This window comes from Corvus kubaryi, unplaced genomic scaffold (assembly GCF_017639235.1).
Source record: "Corvus kubaryi isolate FWS band 111438036 unplaced genomic scaffold, C.kubaryi_AGA036_p1.0 37300, whole genome shotgun sequence".
In the NCBI taxonomy this organism is placed as follows: domain Eukaryota; kingdom Metazoa; phylum Chordata; class Aves; order Passeriformes; family Corvidae; genus Corvus; species Corvus kubaryi.
This window is the reverse complement of record NW_024581093.1, coordinates 6,148,384-6,171,881: the sequence shown is the minus strand read 5'-3', so window position 1 is coordinate 6,171,881 and position 23,498 is coordinate 6,148,384. Positions and strand designations below refer to the sequence as shown.

General features: G+C 55.6%; 1 protein-coding gene across 5 annotated transcripts; it reads left to right on the top strand.

The window, feature by feature from the left end:
* Positions 1-180: 180 nt before the first annotated feature.
* On the top strand, positions 181-14,266 carry SLC9A5 (solute carrier family 9 member A5). Of its 5 annotated transcripts, none has more exons than XM_042027310.1 (16): positions 181-325; positions 5,326-5,628; positions 6,279-6,442; positions 6,728-6,806; positions 7,527-7,704; positions 7,835-8,055; positions 8,240-8,442; positions 8,953-9,042; positions 9,171-9,241; positions 9,903-10,032; positions 10,193-10,281; positions 10,430-10,556; positions 10,686-10,856; positions 11,419-11,488; positions 11,649-11,780; positions 12,158-14,266. In XM_042027310.1, exons 1-16 carry the CDS (start codon positions 193-195, stop codon positions 12,622-12,624), a joined length of 2,628 nt encoding a protein of 875 aa, XP_041883244.1. In that variant the 5' UTR covers positions 181-192; the 3' UTR covers positions 12,625-14,266. The 5 variants fall into 5 exon arrangements, with proteins under 5 accessions (XP_041883244.1, XP_041883245.1, XP_041883243.1 ...); XM_042027311.1 differs by having other exon boundaries at positions 7,835-8,073; positions 8,240-8,376; XM_042027309.1 differs by having other exon boundaries at positions 7,835-8,073.
* The last annotated feature ends 9,232 nt before the right edge of the window (positions 14,267-23,498 follow it).

Here is a 23,498-nt window from a genome sequence, read left to right as displayed (position 1 = left end):
GGTTGCCCCTGGGGCTTTTCGGGGGGGGGCGGGGGGGGGGGGGGGGCGGGTGCGGGGGGGGGGGGGGAGGGGCGGGCGGGGCTCGTGGCGTGGGGAGCGGGGGCCGTCCCGGCGCATCCCCACGTGCGCGTGACGCGGGCGGGGGCCGGGACCGCGACCGCGGCGGAGCGGAGCGGCGGGAGCGGCGGGGCCATGCAGCCCCCGGCGGCCTCCCCCGGCCCCGCCGCCCCGGCGGGAGCCGAGCTGCTGCGGTGGCAGTGGCGGGAGGTGCAGGCGCCCTGCCTGGTGGCCGCTTGGATCCTGGTAGCCAGCCTGGCCAAGATCGGTGAGTGTCCCCGTGTCCCCACCCGCTCCGGTCCCCCGGGAGCAGCCGTGCCCATCCCCGGGCAGGCAGGGGGGATGCGGCATTCCCGGCGGGCGCGGGGCAGCCGGGACGAGGAGTGTCACCGCAAGCCGGGACGCGGGTCATGGGGACAAATCCGGCTGGTCACCACCCTCAGCTGGGCTGCGGAGGTCGGGGATCACCCCACATCTTCCGTGCCCTGGCGTGGGGTGATGTGCGGCGACGGGGTGAAGGTACCACCCGAAGGAAAAGGTGGGGGCCTGGGCTGTATTTCCTGCGAGGGATGGATGGATGGATAGATGGGTGGGCACAGAGAAGGGATGGGTCATGAGAAGAGAAGCCCCAAAGGATGTCCCGTGTTCCCAAAGGCTGGCACAGCACCTGCCATTGGCAGGTCTAGAAGCCATTGTTCCCCACCACAGCCCCGGGGAAAGGCTCGGTGGTGCCAGTGCCAGGCAGGATGTGCCCCCAGCAGCCTGGGGATGGCAGGTGCCTGCAGTCTCCTCTGGTGGGTCACTCCAGATTGGGTTGGCCTCGGACTCTTGTGCTCCCCAGCACAGGACCACGCAGCTGGAGGAGGCTCTGCTGTGAGAGGCTGCGTGGGAAGGCACAATGAGGATGTGTGTGAGCTGCGCAGGGCTGGGCTCCCCAGCAGCTCCTGGGGCGCTGGGGAGGGGACACCCGTGTGTGGGTGCCAAGCAGGGGTACCCAGAGGGCTGTTCCCCCACAGTGCCCCTGCCTGCTGTGCTGGACCCAGGGGATGAGATCATGACCTTGAGCCAGGTTTTCTCCTCAGGCACCCCACTGTGGGCACAGCCCCTGTGGTGGGGGCACAGACACCCTCTTAGTTTTGAGTCAGATCAAGAAATGTGGGTTCAGAGTTAGGCAGCAGAATCTCTGAGCAGCCAGGGACCTGCAGCAGCACTCATTACACCGGGGACAGCTACAGCTGTGACCACCAGCTGGCCTCTGTCCCAAGCATGATTGTGGATCTTCCGTTCCTCTCCTTCCTCACCTTCTCGCAACAGAGACCTAGAGCCTCGCGAGGAATGAATTAAAAGGTATCATGAGCTTAAAAATACAACACTCTGCTGTAGCTGTGCCACCTCCAGCTGCCGAGTGCGTCCCTCCTACCTGCAGAAGATCAGAGAGAAAATTCCCTTCCCTAGCTGTTATTTTCTTCTCTGCAACCTCTCCCTGGAGCTGCTCCCTGTGCAGGTTTCCACTGACACGCTCCCCTCAGCCACCCTGGATTTTGTGCGGGTGGCTGCAGTTGGGCCTGAGCTGGGATCATTCCCAAGCCCCCAGATCCGCCACATTCTTCCAGGCCTGAGGCAAACTGATGGCCCCTCTCCTTCTCTGTGTGTGAGGATAGATGGGTGGGCACAGATGTGAACCCTGATGGCAGATAGCTTCGAGCTGCCGGGCTTAGTGTATCCGAAGGGTCCAATGGATACTCAAAGCCTGGAGCCAATAGTGACACCCAGACCTGGAGGCACGGCTGCAGGCAGTGCCCTGCCATGGGTGTCCCCAGAGATGGCACGTTCGGTCCCCAGGCTGCATGGGAGTCCACAGAGGAGATGAACCAGGGGTGGAGGATTTTGGGGAGCAGAGAGGGCAGCGCCAGCTGTGGCAACCGTGGACGCTGGGTGTAGGCTGGTGCAGAGGATCCGTTGTGGTTGTGGCTCTGGGCTGACAGCTCACACCCCTGTGACTGCAGGGGAGGAAGCGGCCCCACGCCCGGGTGATGGGGAAATGACACTGTGGGCTCTGTTCTCAGAAGCAGTCACGATGCTGGGGTGACCCAAGCCAGCAAACACCCGGGGCAGGGAAAAGCTGGCTTGGGTGTTGCCTTCCTGCACAGCAAGGCATCATCCGGGCTTTGCTGCCTTTTCCATCCACAGTCAGAGCACAGGATGTGGGGAACACAGAGGTGATGAGCATTGCCCCAAACATTCTCCTTACACATAGCTGCCCCACGGGCAGGAGTTTGCCAGCAGACAGATGTTTTCTATGCAGCAGCAATGCCATGGGTTGCAACCATCTCTTCTCACACCATCACCTCTGTCCCCAGCTGCTCATGTCCTGGTTTAGGTGTTTTGCCATTTCCCAAGCTCTGGAGGAGCAGAGCAGGTTTTGGCCCTGAGTTCTTTTAATGGCAAATCCTTTATTATGGATGCCTGAGTATGGATTATGTCTCCGAAGTTAATTCACATGTGGCTAAGTTACTGTTGCTGTGGGAACCTTTAGTGCTGAAATCCTTGCCTAGCTTGTATAAAATTAGAGCTCGTTCCTCCTGTCCCCACTGGCTGCTCTCTGTGACACAGGAGAGCTCGTGTGCTGCCATTTCCTGGGGAGGGTGGCAGCTTTCCACAACAGCCAGGAGATTTTTGGACAAGCATGATCTTTCCCACTGATGGTTCTCTTTTGCTTTCCCAAGTTTCTGGCTTGCTGGAAGCAATTATAGAACCATAGAATGGTTTGAGTTGGAAGGGACCTTAGAGATTATCCTTTTCCAACTACCTTTCCATGGGCAGGGACACCTTCCACTAGATCAGGTTGCTCAAAGCCCCATCCAACCTGGCCTTGAACATTTCCATGATGGATGACAGCCAGGATCCATGTCCCCACAGCATCCCTGCATGCTCTCCTGGGTCTCTCCAGCCAGCCAGGACATAGCTCCACGGCATGGGGAATGCAGATGGGTTGCCAAAGCAGAGAGCAGGGATCTTGGCAATGTTCCTGAGAATGCAGAAAGGGGCTGGACGCCTCGTTCCCTTCTTGAAAACTTCAGAGCTTTGTTCCCGTGGGTGGGAAGCGGCTTCGCAGCCTGCTGCAGGCGCTGAGTGAGCACCATTCGTCCACTGGTGAAGGCAGCTTGTGTGGGGTGAACAATGCTCTGCAATGATTTGTGCAGTCATTTAGCAGGAATTTGGCCTGGATGAAGCCCAGCCAGCATTTCCTCAGGCTGTGGGGCTGCTTGGAGGGCTGTAGTGTCCATAGCACCACAGTCTCCAGGGATGTATTGCAGCCCATAGCAGTGAGCAGAGGTGGCTGGGGCTTCAGGGGGGAATGCCCCAGGCTCTGTAGCTGGGATATTCAGTGGCAGAGCTATGGCAGAGGCTTGGCCTGGGTGCTCTCTCCTATTGATGTGGTTGGTGGTGGAGCTGCAGGTCACGCTGCCCCTGGGCTCACTGCTCTGCCCCTGCCAGCTGCAGCAGTGCTCCTGCTGTATTATGGCAGGGAGCCAGTGCCGGGGCATAGATGGGGCTCACCATGCCAGGGAGCAACCTCTTGAGGTCCTCAACTAAAGGAAAAGTGGCCCTTAGCCTGCACATTGGGTGGTGGGCTCAAAGATGTTGTCTCTTGTTGTGAACCAGATCTTTAACATTGAATTATCTCCTCTAATTCAGAGCTCAGCTGTGGTGAAGGAAAGAAAATCACCTAAGAGGTGCTGGGAAAGGAGAAAGGAAGAACACCGGGAGGCCACAACCTCATTTCCCCAGGTGTCCACATCTCAGGGACACTGGGACCTGTCCCAGAAGGATAGAGCAGGACCAGGAAAACGACAAGGACATAGAGACAGGGAAACCTACTGATGAAGTACTGCCTGTTCCTGGGCTCCTCTCCAGGTCTATGCCACTGGAGACAGCACCCTGGGCTAGGCAGACCTTACGCTCTGTGCATGGGGGTTCTGAAGGAGGGAAGCAGCAGAGTGACCTAGGGTTGGTGCACAACCATAGCACAATTTTCCTTCTGGAGGGGTAGCTTGGCACAAGCAATGGGCACCTTTAGTCCAGCTAAAGGATTTTAGGGACTGGGTTTTGGGGTTGGCAGCAGGGCTGGGCTTGCAGCCAAGTGATGGCTCAGAGCCTACCTTGATGTCCCTTGTACCTGCTGGGTGCACAAGGACAGAGGTGGCTCTCGAAGTGCCTGGAGGAACCCATTCCCCAGGAGATTTTTTCATCTGATGGCCAAGTCATGAGACAGAGCTGGGCTGGATGTCACAAGTGATGGCAGAACCCAATGATGGGGAGACAAAACCACTGTGACCCTCAACAGCTTTTCCCCAGGCAATGCCCTTTTGTGGGGACAGCAAAAATACAGCACCTTGTGCTGGTGAGGAGAAACCCCCAGCGATGTGGGGTTGCCTGCCTGGAAGCTGGACTGATTTGGGATTACACAGGACACCCTGCCATGGGGGACAAGGGTGCCTGGAGGAACGAATCCCATGTGCTGGCTGGCGTGGCATCCTGCTGGGCTGTGCCTGAGCACAGGCTCACTGCCACGTTACTGATGGATGAATACCAGGGCATCCTCTGCTTGCTTTAGAAAATACATCCTGTTCCATGGCAGCTTAAGATTTGGCCCAAGCCTTGCATGGAATAAACTGATTATTCCAAGCATCTCTGAATCTGCAGCTCCCGAGTGCCTGTGTTTTTGCATGCAGGTAGATTAGCTGGTGCTGAGGGAGGTTGTGCTCTGGCATGGCTTGTGCTGCGGTGGTTTTCATGCTGCCCTGGCTGCTGGCTCAGACGGATGCAAACAAGGTCACCCTGTCACCACGGCTGAGCATCCTTGTCTCCGAGTGGGGTATGGTGCTGGTGCACCAGGATTTCTTCACTTGAACAGCAGCCAGCAGTGCTCGTGACACTGGGAACGTGCTCGCTGCCTGCTTTAAACCTTTAAGTGCAGATACCAGAAGCCAAGAAAAGTAAAATGCCTGGCTGATTGGCTTATTAGACAGTTGCTGAGGAGGAGAGGGAAATCCTAAAGAGTTAGGGACCTGAAATCCTGACCTGGGAGGTAGCTTGGAAGGTCTTCTCTGCACACATGGCCACAGAACAGCCTTTCCATAGGTGCTTCCTTGTTCTCCTCCCATCCATCATGCATTACCCAACCCTTCTGTGAAGCCTGTGGATTTGGAATGCTCTCTCCACATGATTGTTTGGCTGATGCTCTCATTCTTTGTTTTCTTCTAGTTTTCCACCTGTCAAGGAAGGTGACATCCATTGTCCCGGAGAGCTGCCTCCTCATCCTGCTGGGGCTGGGCCTGGGGGGCATCGTGTTGGCCGTGGCGAAGAAGGCTGAGTACCAACTGGAGCCCAACATGTTCTTCCTCTTCCTTCTGCCCCCCATCGTCCTGGACTCGGGGTACTTCATGCCCAGCCGGCTGTTCTTTGACAACATCGGTGCCATCCTCACCTACGCTGTGGTGGGCACACTCTGGAACTCCTTCGCCACCGGCACCGCGCTCTGGGGGCTGCACCGGGCCGGGCTCATGGGTGGGTGTACAGGGCTGCCCAGCTTGGACCACATTCCGAAAAAATAGGCTGGAGGTGCAAAGCACCCCCAATTTCATAGCCCACTGCCTCTCCCTGCTGTGGATTCCTAGGACTTACAGCACGAGTAGGGTCCTGACATCCTGAGAATGGTGCTCTGGCAGGACGGTCAAGCGTGCAGGACAGACAGGCCCTGCTTGGCACTGGGCTGACTCATGTCTTTGCTATTTTTGTCTGCCGACCTTGGCTAGCATTGCTGGCTCACTGCCAGTGTTCCCTGTCCTTGGCTGGAGCCACTGGCCCTGGCTGGCCTGGGCTGTGTTTTGAGCTCTCCTGAGCCCTGAGGAATCACTTGATGCCTGGACCCGAGGTGGGGCTGCTGAGCTGCCTTTGGTGGTACCTGCTGGAGGAGCAGTGATGCACCTGGGTGCCAATGGGGACACCCCTCATGCTCCTCTCATGTTGCAGCAAGAATTCCCTAAGCCCTGCTTTTTCAGGGTCTGGGAATTCTTTTGGGCTCATCCCGCTGCACTCCCTGTTGAGATACTGCAGCCAAGTCCCTGGGATCAGATGAGGGACAGGCTTGTTTCTGCCTGGTGAGAGGGGCTCTGGGATGGCTGGTTTGCCTGACCCTGGTCCTTCTGTCCTGACAGATCCAGGTGTTGAAGCTGGGCTGATGGATTTCCTGCTCTTTGGCAGCCTGATTTCAGCTGTGGACCCTGTGGCAGTCCTGGCTGTCTTCGAAGAGGTCCATGTTAATGAGACCCTTTTCATCATTGTGTTTGGCGAGTCTCTCCTGAATGATGCTGTCACCGTGGTGAGTTGCAACTTGGGGACTCTAATGTTGAGCCCAACATGGTCCAAGGTGCTGGACTCCCCCAGGATGGGCAGAGGATGCAGGTGACATCCCCAAGCTGGGGGCAGACCCATGGCATGCTCTCTTGGCCTTTCCTCTCTCCTGGCCCTGGGAGACTTTGCCTGCTGAAATGAGCTGTTACCTGACAGGTTTGGGGCAGGAAATGCCTCTTCCACAGGACTCATCCTCCCCCTCTCAAGGCAGGGCAATGTCCTGTATTTCTCAAGGGATTTGCCTTGCCTACAGGTGCTGTACAAGGTCTTCAACTCTTTTGTGGAGCTGGGCCCAGCGCACATCCACGCCACAGACTACGTGAAGGGGGTAGGTGAGTAATTGCCACACCAGCCCCTCCATCTCTTCCTCTGTTGTGGAAGTGGAGGGGGGCAAGCACAGGAGCTGTTGTCCTGTGAGGTGGGCACCGAGCACCAGAGCTGTATCATCTCCATGCATCACACGCCAGCCATCAGCATAGAATTGCAGAATTGTTTGGGCTGGAAGGGACCTTAAAGACCATCTTCTTCCAACCCCCCTGCCATGAGCAGGGACACCTTCCCCTAGACCAGGTTTTTCAGAGCCCCATCCAACCTGGCCTTGAACACTTCCATGATGGATGACAGCCACAGCTTCACTGGCCAATCTGTGCCAGTGCCTCATCACCCTCACAGGGAAGAATTTCTTCCTAATACCCAATCTAATCCTGCCCTCTGTCAGTTTGAAGCCATTCCCCCTTGTCCTGTCACTCCATGCCCATGTGAAAGGTCCCTCTCCAGCTCTTTCAGAGTACCCTTTAGGTACTGGAAGAGCTTCTGAGGTCTCCCCAGGGTCTTCTCCAGGCTGAACAACCCCAACTCTATTAGCCTGTCCCCATAGCAGAGGTGTTCCAGGGGATGCTTTGGGATCATCCAAGGCTCCATGCTCCATTAGATGCTTTGGTGGGGACCTGGGTGGGAACATGGCGTTTGGCCAGCCCAGCGTGGTGTGGCTGTGGGGCACAGGAGCTGGGCCCACTTGCTTATGGTGCAAATGAGTCTTCTCCTCCCACCAGCCTCCTTCTTCCTGGTGAGCCTGGGGGGCACAGCCGTGGGGCTGCTCTTCGCCTTCCTGCTGGCCCTGATCACGCGGTTCACCAAGCGCGTGCGCATCATTGAGCCACTCTTTGTCTTCCTCCTGGCCTACGTCGCGTACCTTGCTGCCGAGATGGTCTCGCTCTCTGCCATCCTGGCGTGAGTACTGGGGTGTCCCCCAGGGGAGCCCAGGAAATTGGGGTTGCAGTGCTGAGCAGCGAGAGGCAGTGAGTAGACCCACTCCTCATCCCGCTGTAGGGCCATGCCAGCTCCTTCTGCCCCTCTGCAGAGTCACCTTCTGTGGGATCTGCTGCAAGAAGTACGTGGAAGCCAACATCTCCCAGAAATCCCGCACCACTGTCAAGTACACCATGAAGACACTGGCCAGCAGCTCAGAGACCATCATCTTCATGTTTCTGGGCATCTCAGCTGTGGACACCTCCAAGTGGACATGGGACACGGCACTGGTGCTGGGCACCCTGTTCTTTATCCTGCTCTTCAGAGCTGTGGGTCAGTCTGTCCCACTGTGTATGTGGCCGGTAGCACACAGCCCTTTTCATGCCAAAAAGGGATATTCCCCAAGAAAGGTTGGGGCACAAGGCCAGCCATGGATCCTGGCTGGGATTTTGTGCTGTCTCCTGGAGCAGGCAGGGTTGTTCCAGCATTCCAGGCTCTCCTTCTCCTTCTTACCCAGGTGTTGTCCTCCAGACCTACGTGCTCAACCGCTTCCGTCTGATCCCCCTGGACAAGATCGACCAGGTGGTCATGTCATATGGTGGGCTCCGTGGGGCCGTGGCCTTTGCCCTGGTCATCCTGCTGGACAGGGAAAAGGTGAAAGCCAAGGACTACTTTGTGGCAACGACCATCGTGGTGGTGTTCTTCACTGTCATTGTGCAGGTGAGGATGGGCACTGTGCCCTCCTCCAGCACTGCTTTCTTGCCCCAGAACTGGCCTGGGGACACGTGCTTTGGGAAGATATCTTTTTTCAAGTGACCTTTGTTCCTCGGTGCTTTCTGGCACCCCATCCATCAGCAGGTGTGCAGGACTGCTATGGGGACTGTTGCTAGGGTGGGGCCATGGCCCACATTCTTTTCCCACTGGCCTTTTTTTCTGGGACTGGCTCCAGGAGCTCCACGAGTGTGTGCCTGACCGGGCTGTTCTCTTTACAAAGCTGCTGATGGGCAGGCATTCAGCGCCCTGGGAAGGGAAGCCACAGGGAGGATGAATATGAATCTAGGGGAAGGAGGACTGGGGGTGTGCACCACGGCACAGGGGTCGGGTTGGTAGGGGCATGTGTGGCTGGCACAGCCACTGTCCCGTCACTTCGTGCTGCTTCTGCTCCCCATGCCCCAGCCATGCACCCTCTCGCCCTCCCAGTCTTTCCCTTGCCTTCTCCTGCCATTCTAGGGCCTCACCATCAAACCCCTGGTGACCTGGCTGAAGGTGAAGCGCAGTGACCACCACAAACCCACGCTGAACGAGGAGCTGCATGAGCACGTAGGTGATAGTGCCAGAGGCTGCCCAGCTCCCCACACATGTGGGGCTGGGCGAGGGCCATGTATGACCTCGGCACCCCCGGGTCACCCGCAGCCTTGCCACCACTCACCCTCTTCCCCTCACTCAAGGCCTTTGACCACATCCTGGCAGCGGTGGAGGACATCGTAGGGCACCATGGCTACCACTACTGGCGAGACAAGTGAGTGTCTCAGACAGGATCCTCTGCTGACTGCTGGGTGAATGGGAGACACGTGCCAGCCACAGGGACATTGCAGGGTTCTCACAGGAGGACCAGGAAGTCTGCATGTCTGTCCATCAGTCTGGATAGGTACCATCTGGCTGCTGTTGTGCAGCAGATGAAGATCACAAAAGCATCCCAGAGAGAGGTCAGGGAGGTGTGGTTGGGGATGCTGTGGAGCTGGCATTGCTTGCCAGGGTCAGAACTTGGGGTGTCCATGTTGGTGGCAATGGCCCTCTGCCTCCTCACGGATGGAGCTGTGCTGGGCACTGAGAAGGGAGCAGCCCTGTTCCTGCCTGGGCAGTGTTTATCTGCAGCACGGTGACAGGAAAAGGATGCAAAAAGCCTGTTTCCTGCAGGGGAAGTGCTCCAGCAGGGTGGCCTCAGTCCTACTCCCACTGCCTCCCGCAGACCCGCTGGTGTCTGGCTTCCCCTTGGGCAGGCTGAAGGGTCACTGTGTCCCCTCCCCTCCTGCTCTCCCTGGTGCACAGCCAGGTCCTGCATGCCCAGCCTCTCTTCACCATACTTTGGACACTTTGGACACTCAGCCTTGTGTGGGTGGATATCCCTGGCTGTGGTACTCCATGGGAGCTAAACTGCTTGTGTCTTCATCTCATGGCAGGTGGGAGCAGTTTGACAAGAAATATCTGAGCCAGCTCCTGATGCGGAAATCTGCCTACAGGCTGCGGGATGAGATCTGGGATGTTTACTACAAGCTGAACATCCGTGATGCTATCAGCTTTGTCGATCAGGTACAGGCAGTAGTGGTGTCCAGGCAGCAGGATGGCCCTGGCAGGAGAGGTTCCCCTCATGTATGACTACATGTGCACCCTCTGGCCAGGCAGTGAGCACTTCCCCAGCCCAGCTGGGTCCTTGCTCTCCTGATGCCAGCCTTGTCTTCCCACCTCCCAGGGTGGCCACGTGCACTCGGCTGCCAAGCTGGCACTGCCTTCCATGCCCAGCCGCACATCCATGTCAGAGTCGTCAGTCACAAACCTCCTGTGAGTACGAGCATCCCTATGAGCCCCTGGACAGACCTCGCTGGACCTCACAGCCACCCTCTTCCCTGGGGGCTGGCACAATATTGCCATGGAGCCCAACCCCTCCATCTCCATCTCCATCTCCATCTCCATCTCCATCTCCCCGCAGGAGGGAGAGTGGGAGTGGCGCGTGCCTGGACCTGCAGGTGATCGACACGGTGCGGAGCCGCCGGGACAAGGAGGACGCTGCCATGCACCACGTGCTGCGAGGGAGCCTCTACAAGCCCCGCCGGAGGGTGAGCACTCTCAGGCCACGGTGTGCAGCTGACCCCAAGGGGAGCAGCACCTGCAAGAGAAGCAGGGATGGATGATGCTCTGTGGGGCCAGCTGCTCACCCTGTGTCTCTTTGCCTCTCCCTCGGCCAGTACAAGGCCAGCTACAGCCGTCACTTCATCTCTCCAGATAAACAAGAGCGCCAAGATAAAGAAATCTTCCGGCAGAACATGAAGAGGCGTCTGGAGACCTTCAAGTCCACAAAGCACAATGTCTGCTCCTCCAAGAGCAAGGCCAGGCTGAAGGAAAAAGGCAGGAAAAAGGCAAGTCCTCCCCAAGCTACTGTTCTTCTCCTAGCTCTGAGATTTGGCCTCCCCCAGGATGCAGTAAGAGAGGTCCTTTTGGGGTGTAGGTGAGGTGCTGCAGGGCATCAGCACCTCCCGAGCCAGAGGGGAAAGCAGCTCATCTCTTCTCAGTCCTGTTGATGCTGCATGTGAGCATTGTGTGTCCATGTATCCCCAGCATGCCATCAGTGCTGTGGGGTGGCTCTTCACTGAGCAAAGCCCTGAAGGAGCCCCAGATTCGTTTTCCAAGAGCACTCAGCATAAAGCAGCCTCAATGTTGGTGCAGATCCAGGCTCAGAAGCGTGGCACTACATCTTGGATTGAGCCTTAGGTGTCTTCTTTTGTTTGGAGGCTTTTGAAGCCATTGCAGCTGAGCACTTCATTGTGGGGCCATGAAGATGCAAAGCCTAAGGACTAGGAACCATCTGCCATGTAGCCAGGGTGGGAATCTGTAAGCCCAATGTTGGCTGGCTCACAGGACCACCTGTTGCATTTGGGGCAGTACACAGGGCAGGTCCCAGCCGTTCCTCTTCTTTCACAGAAGAACATCTCTCTGACCAAAGAGGCACCCAATGGGAAGACACACAGAAATGTCCCCTGGCAGGATGCAGGTAAGGCCAGTGGTAGGTGAGGATGGCAGGTCCTGGCAAGGGGACCTGGTGGGATGGGATGGGATGGGCGCACGTGCTGTGCCTGCCCACTGCCAACTTGGTGGGACGACAACACCAGGGTTGTGCTAGCACCAAACCAACCCCCTTCATCTGCCTGCAGCTCCTGTCCTGGTGATGGTCAGCTCAGAGGAGGAGGAGAGCGATAGCTCAGAGACAGAGAAGGAGGATGATGAGGGGATTGTGTTCGTCGCTCGAGCCACTGATGAGGTCCTGCAGGGAAAGACAACTCCTGGTAGGCACCAGTGCTCCATGCCAGGGCAGCTGCCATTGCATAGCTTGTCCTTCCCCTGCCTGTGGAGCAAAGTTGCCTTGGCCTGGGCAAAACCAAAGTCAGCAGAGCATGAATGGGAGAATCGCTGTGCTCTGGAGGCATGGCAGAACCTCCTGGTGTCCTGCATCCCTGGGCCAGCACATGGTGTGATTCTTGGGGTTGTCCTGCACAGGGCAAGGAGTTGGGCTCCATAATCCTTGTGGGTCCCTTCCAACTCAGGATATTCTAGGATTCTATGGCCATTTAGTAGTGGTTGGTTCTGCAATGTTTGCAGGGTCCAAGGAGAGACTGAGAGCTGTGCAAGCTCCCTCTCACTGTCCCTCCATCTGCATCTCCAGGCAGCCTGGATGTCTGCCCCAGCCCCTGCATCATCCCTCCATCACCAACCTTGGCAGAGAAGGAGCTGCCATGGAAAGGAGACCAGGCTGATCTGGCTGTTTATGTCTCCTCGGAGACCACCAAAATCGTGCCAGTGGATATGCAGAAGGCGTGGAACCAAAGCATCTCCTCCCTGGAGAGCATCGCTTCCCCCCCAGGCATCGAGAGTGGGCCTCAGCACAGGAGACTCGCATGCCCTGTGCTGGAGGAGCAACCCCAGTCTGCAAGCCCGGCGATTCCAGAGCAGAGCTCTTGCTTCCAGTTCCCCAGCCATGTCTCCAAGAGCGGCCAGTCACAGAGTGACAGCAGCCCGGATGGTCCTGAGCAGCAGGAGCTGCAGCCTTTGATGGCCAAAGAGGAGCAGGGCAGGATGCCACCCACTGCAGAGACCAGGTGGCTGATGTTCAACAGAGCAAGCCACCTCTGAGGCACCCTGTGGATTGGGAAGGGGCTGAGAGCTGCAGACAGGCTGACCTGCTAACCTCTCTGTCTTGCATTGTAAAGCTTGTGTGTGTCTCCATAAACTCCAGGAGTGGCAGGAGAACCCAGCACTCCTCCTGGAGCTGTACTCCAGGGTGCGCTTTGCCCACGCACCTACCGATGCAAACCTGGTCAATAATTGGTCTTTGTGCTGCGACAGCAGGTACCAGCCCCTGTCCACCCAGGGAGGCATAGGTCCCAAATCTCATTCCTCCTTTCTGGTCCCTACAGATCTCTGCAGCTGGGAGGTTAGAGATACTTCTCGCAGGGCTGAGATTCCAAAGACTCGATCCTGTCATGGCTGTGCTGCCCTGAGGTGGTGGCTGCTGGCAAATGAGCTGTGGCTGCTCACAGGTGTAGAGTATGAGCTGATCTCCAGCCTGGCTGTGAGTAGGAGACCTCTGGCTGGGAGCAGTGCAGGTGCACAAGAGCCCGCCCACACCCAGTGACTGAGCCATTGACTTCAAGGTGGCCACGGTGCTGGTTCCTCACAGCACGCATGGAGCTCAGCCAGGAGCTCAGAGATAGGCTCCTTGCCACGACAGCTCTGTGTTCCCTGGGTTATGGAGGCACCACAGAGACAAGGCCATGAGTTTCTCAGGACTGGGAGCAGCGCTCCTGGGGTTTGGCTCCACCAGGAGCTGGACTAGTGAACCTGTATGCGCAGGGACTTCTCTAACAGCCAAACTGCTGTGCCAGCCTCATGCCTGTCACCTGGATGTGTTCCCAACAGCTGCAGTGTTCAGCTTTCTGGCTTTACTAGGAGGCAGCTGCCCTGCACAGCATCCTTGGTGTTCATTCTGCCCACGTCCCAGTCCCTTCAGCTGCCTGGGGTGCATCACCTGGGAGGACTGGTCATGGTGCAGGGCGTGGAGCAGGCAGCAGGTATGAATGTACATCAGGAACAGGGGTGATGGGTGTGAGCAGAGTGCATCTTCAAAGGTCTGTCCCCAACACCTGCATCCTAGCCACCCCTGCTCCCTCTTCAGAGGGTGGTGGGACCCGGTGGCCCACATGATGAATTATTTCTGGTGTGACTCCAACGGCCAAGAACTGCTCCCCAAGAACTGCTCAGCACACAGAAGAGCACAATGGCTGGGCACCAGCAGACCAGGAGGGTTGGGGGTGCTCCTCTTTAGGAAAAATGGGGACTTGGACTCTTAATGGTCCAAAGCAGATAAAAATCTGCCTGTTCCAGCTCTATGGGTGTGCTGAGACAGCAGGTGCCAAGGGGACACTTGGATGCACTGGGTGGGTGGGTGAGCCCAATGTGGAGCAGGTGAGCTGGTGGGACCACCAGCACTGTCAGCAGGGCTCAGCAGAGGCCCTTCAGCTCTGTACCTGTTCCACCAGATGAGCATGAGGTTTTTAAAAGGTTTTTATATAGTTTTGCATTTCTGGTATGACTTATTCTAGTTTCGATTTCTGATATTGGGCCATACTAAATCTCTAGTTGGGTCAGTGTTTTCTGTAGCCATGGGCACCACAAATGACTCAAGACTTAATATATTATTTGCAAGGATATTGTTATAATGTGAAAATATATGCAGAGTATTTTGTAATGTTCAATAAACTGGAGTTGGAGCAGATGTTGTGTTCTGGTCTGTCTGCTGTCTGCCAACCTCTGCCCATCCTGGTTCGGTTCTCCTTTGCAGGTACCATGTCCCTGTGCCTTTCCATTTTTCTCCACCCGAGGCCCCAAGCCCCCTCTCAGCCTTGATGTGCCTAAATGAATTTCCTGGTTTCCATAAAGTTTGTGGAAAATGCGAAATTCTTTCCAAAGAGATGCTTGCCTGCAGCCATCATTAGGCTGTGCAGAGGGAGCAGCCGGCAAGAGGCTGGGCCCTTCTGCCCAGAGCTGTGGCTGCACAGCCACCAGCGTACTGGGAGCCCACATCTTCCCATGTCCTCTCTCCTTGCCAAAAATATATTTCAAAGGAGTCTGTTTCAGGGTATTCTGGGTCACAGGAGCCTCCTTGCATCGGTATGTGCTGGTTTTGCTCTTCCCTTCATCTCCTGGTCTCTGCTTTTCCTGAAGGAGAGTAAATGTAGTTTACTTGACTCACAAGGTAGATGTTTGGCTTGTATTGAACCTGGCAACCACTATCACCCCCAGGTCCTTTTTGGCAGGGTGAAATGCAGCTCCTAGCCCTGTGAGCTTTGCACTGGCCCCTGTGGAAGCTCTTGCTCCTTGTGACATTCCCCATCTGCCTTGCATCCCAACAGCAATGCTGCTGGCTGAGCTGTGCTCTGCGTGCTGGACCTCAGTGCCAGCATCGCCTGCAGACACAATCGCCTTGGCAGTGCACCAGGCTGTGTGGGCCAGGTTGTTTCCTGGAAGAGGTGGGTCTGCAGCCTTTAGGTCCTCAGAGGAGGGAAAGCAGACATCTCAGCTTCAGGAAATGCTGGGGCTGGTTGCTGCTCTCTCATCTGGATATCTGAGCCTAGCAGCTAATGTGTGTGCAGGCTCTCCATGCCAGCAGCTCGGAGCCCCTTCTTCCCACTCTCAACCCCAGCCTTGTTGTGAGCAGGGATGGTGGCTCCTTGTCAGTTTTTATTCTTGTACTCCACTCTCTGTATTTTACCTTAGAGTGTCCTGCCCGCACTGGACTGCTCTGATTCTTCCAGCATAGCACAGTCATCGCTTTCAGCCTAAAAATACTAAAGTGCTTCAGTGGAAAAACACAAGGAGTGGGCCAAACCACAAACACACGTGCCCAAACCTCTGCTTCTCCAGGACAGAGTAAGGCACAACCAGAGGAGCTGCTTGTCAGACTCTAACCCAGAACATACAGCCCTCTGACTGCTACTGTAAGCAACCCCATCCAAGAGCAGAGCTGTCATTTTGCACTCAGGCTTCTGTTTAGAGCCTGCCATTAAACATGCACCATTTTTCCACAGGCATGCATTTTTCCATCAGCTCCTCCAGTTCCTCTGTGGTACCAAAACTTGTGAAGTCAGCAGGGGATGTAAGGCAGCTCTAGCATCAGCTGTGTGGAAGAGCTGTGGGCAATGGGTTGGTGTTGGCCATCTTACAAGTGAGTCTTAAAATTGCCACATCACTTTTGCACAATGCACATTGGAGCATCAGGTAAATTTCAGACTGAAAGGGGCTTGGGAGGTCCATGGTCCAACCCCAGTTCCCTGCTGGTAGCAAAGCTAGAGCAGGTAGCTCAGAGCCCTGTCCCACTGGAATTGGAATGCCCCTGAGGATGGAGGTGTAAACTGTCCCTGTCCCAGAGCCACACCACAGCTACACCAGTCCTGCACAGAATTAATTTCTCGTTATGCCCAGTAAATATTTCCCCTGGGGCAGGTTGTCCCTGTTACCTCTTCTTCTTCCTAGTGTGTCTTTGGGAAGAGTTGGGCTGTGGTTTCTGTGCACCACCTTGTTGGTAGCTCCCCTCTGCCTTGTCTTCTTATAGCTGGTTCTCCCTGACATATATATGTGTATATTTATACATATGTATATATATATTCATTTGGGAAGCCCCAGATTGGAACTAGCACCCAGTTGTGTCTCACATGTACCAAGTCCAAGAAATAATAATTTTCTTGAACTTCCCAGCTTCATATTCTCCACTGCAGCAAGGGTGCTGTTGACTCACGTGTATGGTTGCTGATCCTGCTCTGTTTCTGGAGCACTTCTGACACCCTCTTGGGAGGTTTTCACACTGCTCTGTACAGGCAGAAGCAGTGGGAAGCGAGTGAATAGGAGACAGCTCCTCACCTCTCACTCACACAAAGCATGGTAGAGGCTGTGGCCATGCTCATATTTTCATGGAGAACAGCAGGACGGCAAATGCAGAATTCAGGAGAGGTGTTCAGTCTGATCATACCTGTTACAAATATTTTGGAGACACATCAGTCTGTTCCTTGCTCCTGCCTCCTCATGTCCATCTGTCCAGGCATCCATCTCACATACGATCAGACTGAACACCTCCCCTGAATTCTGCATTTGCCTTCCCGCTCTTTGCACCTGAAGCAGCCATCCCTGCTCCCTGCATTCACTGGAAGCCTCCTCTGCCTGTTGGCGGAGGGAACAATTCGTTTTCCCTCTGGCATTACCTCCGGAGGGGGATGCCAGCCCTGACCCTGGTGTGCCCCGCTGCGCTGGCTGGTGAAGCCGTGCAGAAGTTGCTCGGCTGAGGGGATGCGAGCGGGCCGGGGCTGTGCCGCGAGTGGTGACGGAGCCGGGATCAGCCGGCAGCCGGGGCGGATAATGAGGAACAGATTCGCGCTGGGCAGTGGTTCCCATGCTGCGTTCCAGGGCAGAGCGGCCAGGATGGGAGAGTCTTTGTGCTCCGCGCTGCACCCCTCTGGCTCGCGTGGAGCCAGCCCCTCGGCTCCCCCGGGCGTCCCCGCCGGCTGCCGGCACTGAGCGGCCCCGAGCTCCCCGCAGGGCTGGGGACCGTCCCCAGCGGCTGTGCCACCCGTCGGGCTGCAGGGTGCCTTTCCCCAGAACACTTTCCCCACAGCCCCACAGCTGTGCAAGGGAACAGCGTGGACTGGCGGAGGACAGACAAGATCAGAGGATCTTTAGGTCAGCAGGAGCTGAGTGGGGTGATCCACACCTCCCTTCGTGGCTCAGACTTTCTTGCTTTTCCTTGGAGGAGTAAACGAGAGTGTGGGAATCCCTGAGGACTGCGTGATGAGGTTGCTGCTCCTGGGGATTTCTGCAGAACAGCCAGAGTGGAAACAACATGGTGGGGGCTTTGATTTTATGAGTACCCCAGATCCAAGAGTTGTGATCTTCCCTGCAGCCAGACACAGCTGTTCCTCATAGCCACTTGGAAGGCAAGGATCCCTGAAGAAGCCACCTGGGCTCCTCTCACCTCATCTTCTCCTGGCATCTGTGGCCAAACATCCAGGCTGTCCTGAAGGTAAATGAAATGTGTGGTGGGTTAGTTGGAGAGGGAGGGGGAGTGCTGAGGACACTCTGGGGAGGTGGTCTGGTCTACATCAGACCACAGGTCATCCTGAGTTTGTGGGCAACCCAGGAAGATGGTCTGGAAAGGCCACAGGGCACTGGTAGTGACCAAACTCTGCAGCAGCTGTGCTGTATCTGTGCTTTCCTCTGTCACAGCAATGCAGGGCAATCCCTGCCTGCACACAAGCTTTGCCTCCTGGAGCCCAGCTAAGCCCACGTTGTTCAAGTTGGAGAGCCATTTAAAGTGTTGCTTTGGCTACTGGGCTGGTTGGGGACAAGTTGTCTTCTGGCTGTGCACCCACCTGGGGCCTTGCTGTGTGTGGCTCCCTGGCAGTTTTGGGTCTCTCAGGCTTTCACAGGCAGCTGGATGAGTTGCAGTCTCAGAGCTGCCCCGAGAGCCCTCCTGTAGGCATGGCTGGCGCTGAGACCATGTGAATATCACTTGTGCAGCAGTTACCCCTTCCAGATTTCTCCTGGACATTTGGGTCATGCCTGCTCTCTCAGAAATCCCAGCCTCCCAATTCTCTTCTCTACCAGCATATTCTCTTCTCTACCACGTATGTGCGTGTAGATACACCTATTGTCACGAGACATCCCTACCCTCTTCTATTTATGGAGAAAGCTGGCAAAAGCTTCAGAAATGTACCCCAGAAAGACAGAAAAATAAATAAAAAGGAAACAACTATGAAAGCTAATAAGTTTTCCCATATTGTGGTGTGGGGCTGGCTGATGGGAACCGGCCAGTGCAGGAGCACCAGCCACATGTGCTGGGATGGAATGGCTGTGGAGCAAGCAGGTGGGACAGGTTGCTGCCGGACAGTTAATCCATGATCCCTGCTAGACTCACTCCGATCTTTGCTTTATTCTGCTAGGGAATAGATAGAACTGTCATAAATATTTAACTTTTTTTTTTTCCTTAGTAAAAATAGCTTTAGAGGCAAACAGGAAATTACAGACTGAGGAGTGCAGTGAAGAGGGGAAAAAGTCAGGCAGTTACCTCGCTGCGCTTGGATTTGTCTATAAATACAGCTCCCGTGGGGTGTCGTTTGCCCAAAGGCAACCAAACCGCCCCCAAAGCGGTGGGGGACGGGGGTGTGGGGGAGCGTGTTCCCTCCGGCGGGGCTCGGAGCAGGGCCCGGCGCTGGCGGGCACCGAGCCCGGAGCGCGGCGGGAGGAGCGGAGCGCTGCCCAGCGCCGCCGCCAGGTGTCGCCCTCGCCGAGGCCTCGGCCCGGCGCCCCGGCCAAGATGGCGGCCGCGTCCCCTCAGGGAGCCCCCGGCGGGGCGGGCGCGGCTCAAAGGACCCGGGGGTTCCGTGACGGGGTAGTTTTAAGGGAAAAGACAATATACATGTGGTAGTTTCAGGCCTCCTTTGGTGTGCCAGCCCAAGCTGCTGCCCAGCTCCCTCCCGCTCTCCTGATGGCTGGTGCGATGTGCAGGTTCAGTCACCAGCTCACGTTCTTTCTCAGACACCTTCATCTCCCCCAGCAGCAAACGCTGGCAGGGGTTGCAAAACATGACCCAAAAACTAAAGCAGGGGCTGCAAAACAAAAAGGCTTTTTTTTCTGTGACGGTGATGAGACACTGGAACATGTTGCCTAGGGAGGTTGTAGTTGTCCCAGCCCTGGAAGTGTTCAAAGCCAGGTTGGATAAAGCCTTGAGCACTCTGTCTAGTGGGAGGTGTCCCTGCCCCCATGGCAAGGGGGTTAGGACAGAATGATCTTTAATGTCCATTCCAACTTCTTAACACTGTATGCATAAAGAAAAAAAAGCAGCAAAGAACACACACTTGGACCTGTGTGTTTCTGTGGTGGGGAGGAAGCTCTTGACCCGCTTGTCCCTCCTCCCTCAGATCCTCCAAAGGCCCATGGCCCCAGTCTAACAGTCCTGTACGAACCCCAGAAGGGTCTAAGCCTCCTTGAACCTTCCCATGGCTGCTTGGTAGCTGGCCTTACCCTGTCCCGGTTTGGGAGCAGAGATCCTCTCTGCAAGGAGGAAGAGAGCAGCAACATTATGGAAGAAGGGCAAGTGAGAAGGGAGAGAGGACAGATCGGTGACAGGAGGCAGGAGCCCTCCACCCTGCCCGTCTGAAGGGGAAGCTGCTCATCTCCTTCAGGAGACACATTGTTATGGCTGCTGATAGCATCGAATGACACTGTTTCCTGCCGGTGCTCTCCAGCCCTGGTGCCAGGGAGGGGAGGTGCCCACCCCAGCTGGAACCAGGCTCACAGCATGTCAGTCATGTGCTGCTTCCCAGCGCTTCCTCTACCTCCAGCTCACACTGGGAACAAAGGGTCCCTGGTACAGCAGCTATGATCCACATCACACCACCTCCTCACTGTGCCCTGTGTCCCACCTACTCTGTGTTCCCACCTGGCATCCTTGCTGTAGGCATTCCCTGAGGTTCACTCCTCTAATTGCCAGCTGTGGATGTTCCATGGCAGACTGCTCCTATCCCTGTCAAACCAGCCCTTCCCAGTGGCATATAAGGAGCCTTCTCAGTGCTCTGGATCTGCAGTCAGCAGAGTTTGCTCTAGACTCCCCTGGGGGGAAGACCCTGACCCCAAACTGCTCTTTGCCCACTGCAGTGTGACTGAACGCCAGCCTGAAACCTTGCTGAGCTGCTGGAGGACTGAGATCTTTCCCCTTTGCTACCAGCTGGGCCTGGCTAGAGGGGGACAAAGCAGGTCTCTTCTGTACCTGGGGAAACTGTCAGACCCTGAGCAGGTTGTCATTCCCCTATTGGAAATACCAGTCGCATTAAGGGTACTTTGAGAAGCACCTGGAGGACTCACAGTGGGACTGCTTGAGTTCAGTGGGCAGCACAGCCCAGCTGTGACAGGTAGCATGACAGCTGGTCCCAGGGAACGCCCATGCAGCTCTATAAGGCACTGACTGGAGCTGGAGATGCATCTTGGGGCTATTGCTCTGCCCCAGGGAGTGCTGAGCTTACTTAGCTGCTTCTCTACCTGTCTGCCTGCCTGCCTGCTCTGGAGGACTAAACTGCAGGCAGGTGAGAGCTTTCCTTCTCTCTGGAAACATTCTGCCATGGGAGAATGGTTTGCAAGAGCTGCTGGGATCTGCTGGGTAGAGGCTCTGCAAATGCTGGGTGTAAGTGTGGGGTTTGGGGGGTTGGAGGGGCTGGATGGGAGCTTGGCAGAGTGGGCACCCAGGGGAATAGCAGTTCTGGGGGTCAAAACTGCTGGATCAGAGTCCCTGACTCTTGCCCCAGGTAGGACCTGGGAGCTGGCCCTGGCTCTGCAAACTGTGGAGCAGAGACTGCAGTGGTCAGAGTGGGGGTGCCTGCTCGCCTGGTTAGAGCTGCCAGCCCTGCCTCCTGGAAGGGCATAACTGGATTTAGGTTGGTTTTGGGGAGAGAAGGGATGTGTCTCCAGATCAGAAGTGTGTCCCAGCCCTTGTCTGATAATGGTTGGTGCTTGGTGGCATCCTCCAAGGGATGTACCCACTTCTCTTGGTGTGGGCTGGGCAAGTGTCTTATGGGTGCTGGTTGCTCAGGCATGAGCTGGGCACACAGCAGGGACACCAGTGGGGGGCTCCTGGTGGTGTGGAGCCATGGAGGAGGGGGGTGTCTGTCTGTCATCACAACACTTACTCTGCCAAGCAGACCTGGAAAGAGGAGCAGGCCCTGGCAGCCGTGAATGAGGATGGAATTTGCAGTGGTGTGTGACCCTGTGTTCCACGACTCCCTTGTCTGTGGGAGAGGGGCCAGGGCAGGAAGGGTGTGGGTGCCCGCTGGCACGTCTAGCTCAGAGGTGAGCGTGCTGTCTCAGAGAGTACAGTAAACATGTGCTGTGGGGCTAAAGGCATGCAACATCGCTGCCAGGAGGAAAGGTAAACAGATGACTCTTCTGTGCCATTAAATACGTGGGACCTGGACAGAGATGGTTTTAGGTTGCTCTTCAGAAAAAGCTGACCTGTTCTTCTGTTCAGAGATTGTGGTGAGTTTTGAAGCAACAATCCTGAAACCACAGCTGGATTTCTAAGCCAAGAGCACTTTGTTCTCAGGGAAGGCAGGCAGTGCCTAAACTCTGGGGGAGACAGACAAGTAGCTCCTCTTAAACCATTTAAGCTCTCTTGACTCCACATTCACAGAGGTGTGTCCCTGCCTGGTTCTGTGTCCTACAGGCTCTTGGAGGGGGCAGGTTGGGATATTTTTTCCAGTATGGTCACATCCTGCCAATCAGTGCACCTACCTAGTACTCAAAGCACCAGAATGCTGAGACCCAGCACCCAAGAGGGGAGTCCACTGCAGTGGGGAAACACCTCAGGGTGTGGGTGCGCTGGGATGGTGTCTGATTCGGCAGGCTGGGTTTCCATCCAAGCTCTGCTCCCAGCTGTGCTGGCTGCATTCATGACTTCAAGGAGAAGTCTCTGGAGACTGTTGTAGAGGCATTAACCCAAGAGTGGCATGCAGTGTGGCCACTTCATAAGGCCTGGGGGCACCTCTGTGTGTCCTCTCCCTGGCCCAAAATTAAAGGAGCCCAAAGCTGCTCAGACTGAGATGGGTGTCTTGGGTGAGTGCAGAAGCAGGGCTTTGTCCTGGGGACTCTGGCAGTGATTGATGGCAGCTGAGCCAGAACCTGGGGCACTTGGGGATGCCTGGATCTAGTCTGACCAGCAAGTACTCTGCATGTATTGAGTCCAGCTGGCTTGTCTGGGAAGACACTGTGTGTCATCAAGCCATGCCTTCATATCTGGGCAGAGGCTGTAAGGCTGAGAGTCCCCTTGCATTGCTTCTCTTGAGGGACTGCACACTATGAACTTGGACTTAGAATCACAGAATGGTTTGGGTTGTAAGGGACCTCAGAATTCCAACCCCCCAGCCATGGTCAGGAATGCCACCCACTAGACCAGGTTGCTCAAAGCCCTGTCCAGTCTGGCCTTGAACACTTCCAGGGATGGGGCATCCACAGCTTTTCTGGGCAACCTGAGCCAGTGCCTCACCATCCTTTGAGTAAAGAATTTCTTCCTAATACCTAATCTAAATCTCTTCTCTTTTAGCTTAAAACCACTCCTCCTTGTCCTATCACTCTCTGCCTGCAGATAAACTTCTCTCTCTTTTCTTTTTGTAAGCTTCCTTTAGGTACTGGAATGGGGCTCTAAGATTTCTCCAAAGCCTTCTCTGCTGCAGGCTGAACAGTTCTAATTCTCTCAGCCTGTCTCTTCATAGAAGAGGTGCTCCAGTCCTAGGATCATCTTTGTGGCCTCCTCTGGACCTGCTCTAACAGGTCCATGTCATTCCTGAGGCTAAGAACCCCCCCCAGACCTGGATGCAGTACTCCAAGGCAGGTTTCATGAGGGTAGAGGGGGAGAATCACCTCTCTCAATATGTCCTGCAGCCAGCCTGACATGTGAATTTAAAAAAAAAAATTATTCCTCTCTCTTCTTTCCCTTGAGGCACACATGGGTATTTGAGCCCCCCAAGTGGGACAGTCCTGATTTCTGTCCCCACAAAATACCTCCTGTGAGGCTTCCTGATAGTTAACTGCAAGCCACGGTTGCACGTGGCACTGAACAACATCTTGAATTGACCTAGTAATTGAGTTGCTTCTGTTCCTTCAGATGGTGAGCGTGACCAGCTGTTATGTAGTCTCTCCTTCAGTCCTTCTGGGAAATCACACCATGATTATATTTCTGGCTTAAGAAATTTTTTTCCCTAATCAGACTGGGCCTCACAAAGAGGTTGCCACTTAGTGGTAATTACTTGCTTTAGAAGCAGAATGTCTCCTGAGGATTGCAAATAGCGGATTATCAAATTAATTAGTTAAACCAAGATGTGCTTTTGTGAAGCCGAGACCTGCTTTACTTGTGATCTGAAATAAAGGTTTTAAATGTTATTAAACTGTGTACAACCCATTCTTGTCTCCCTAGT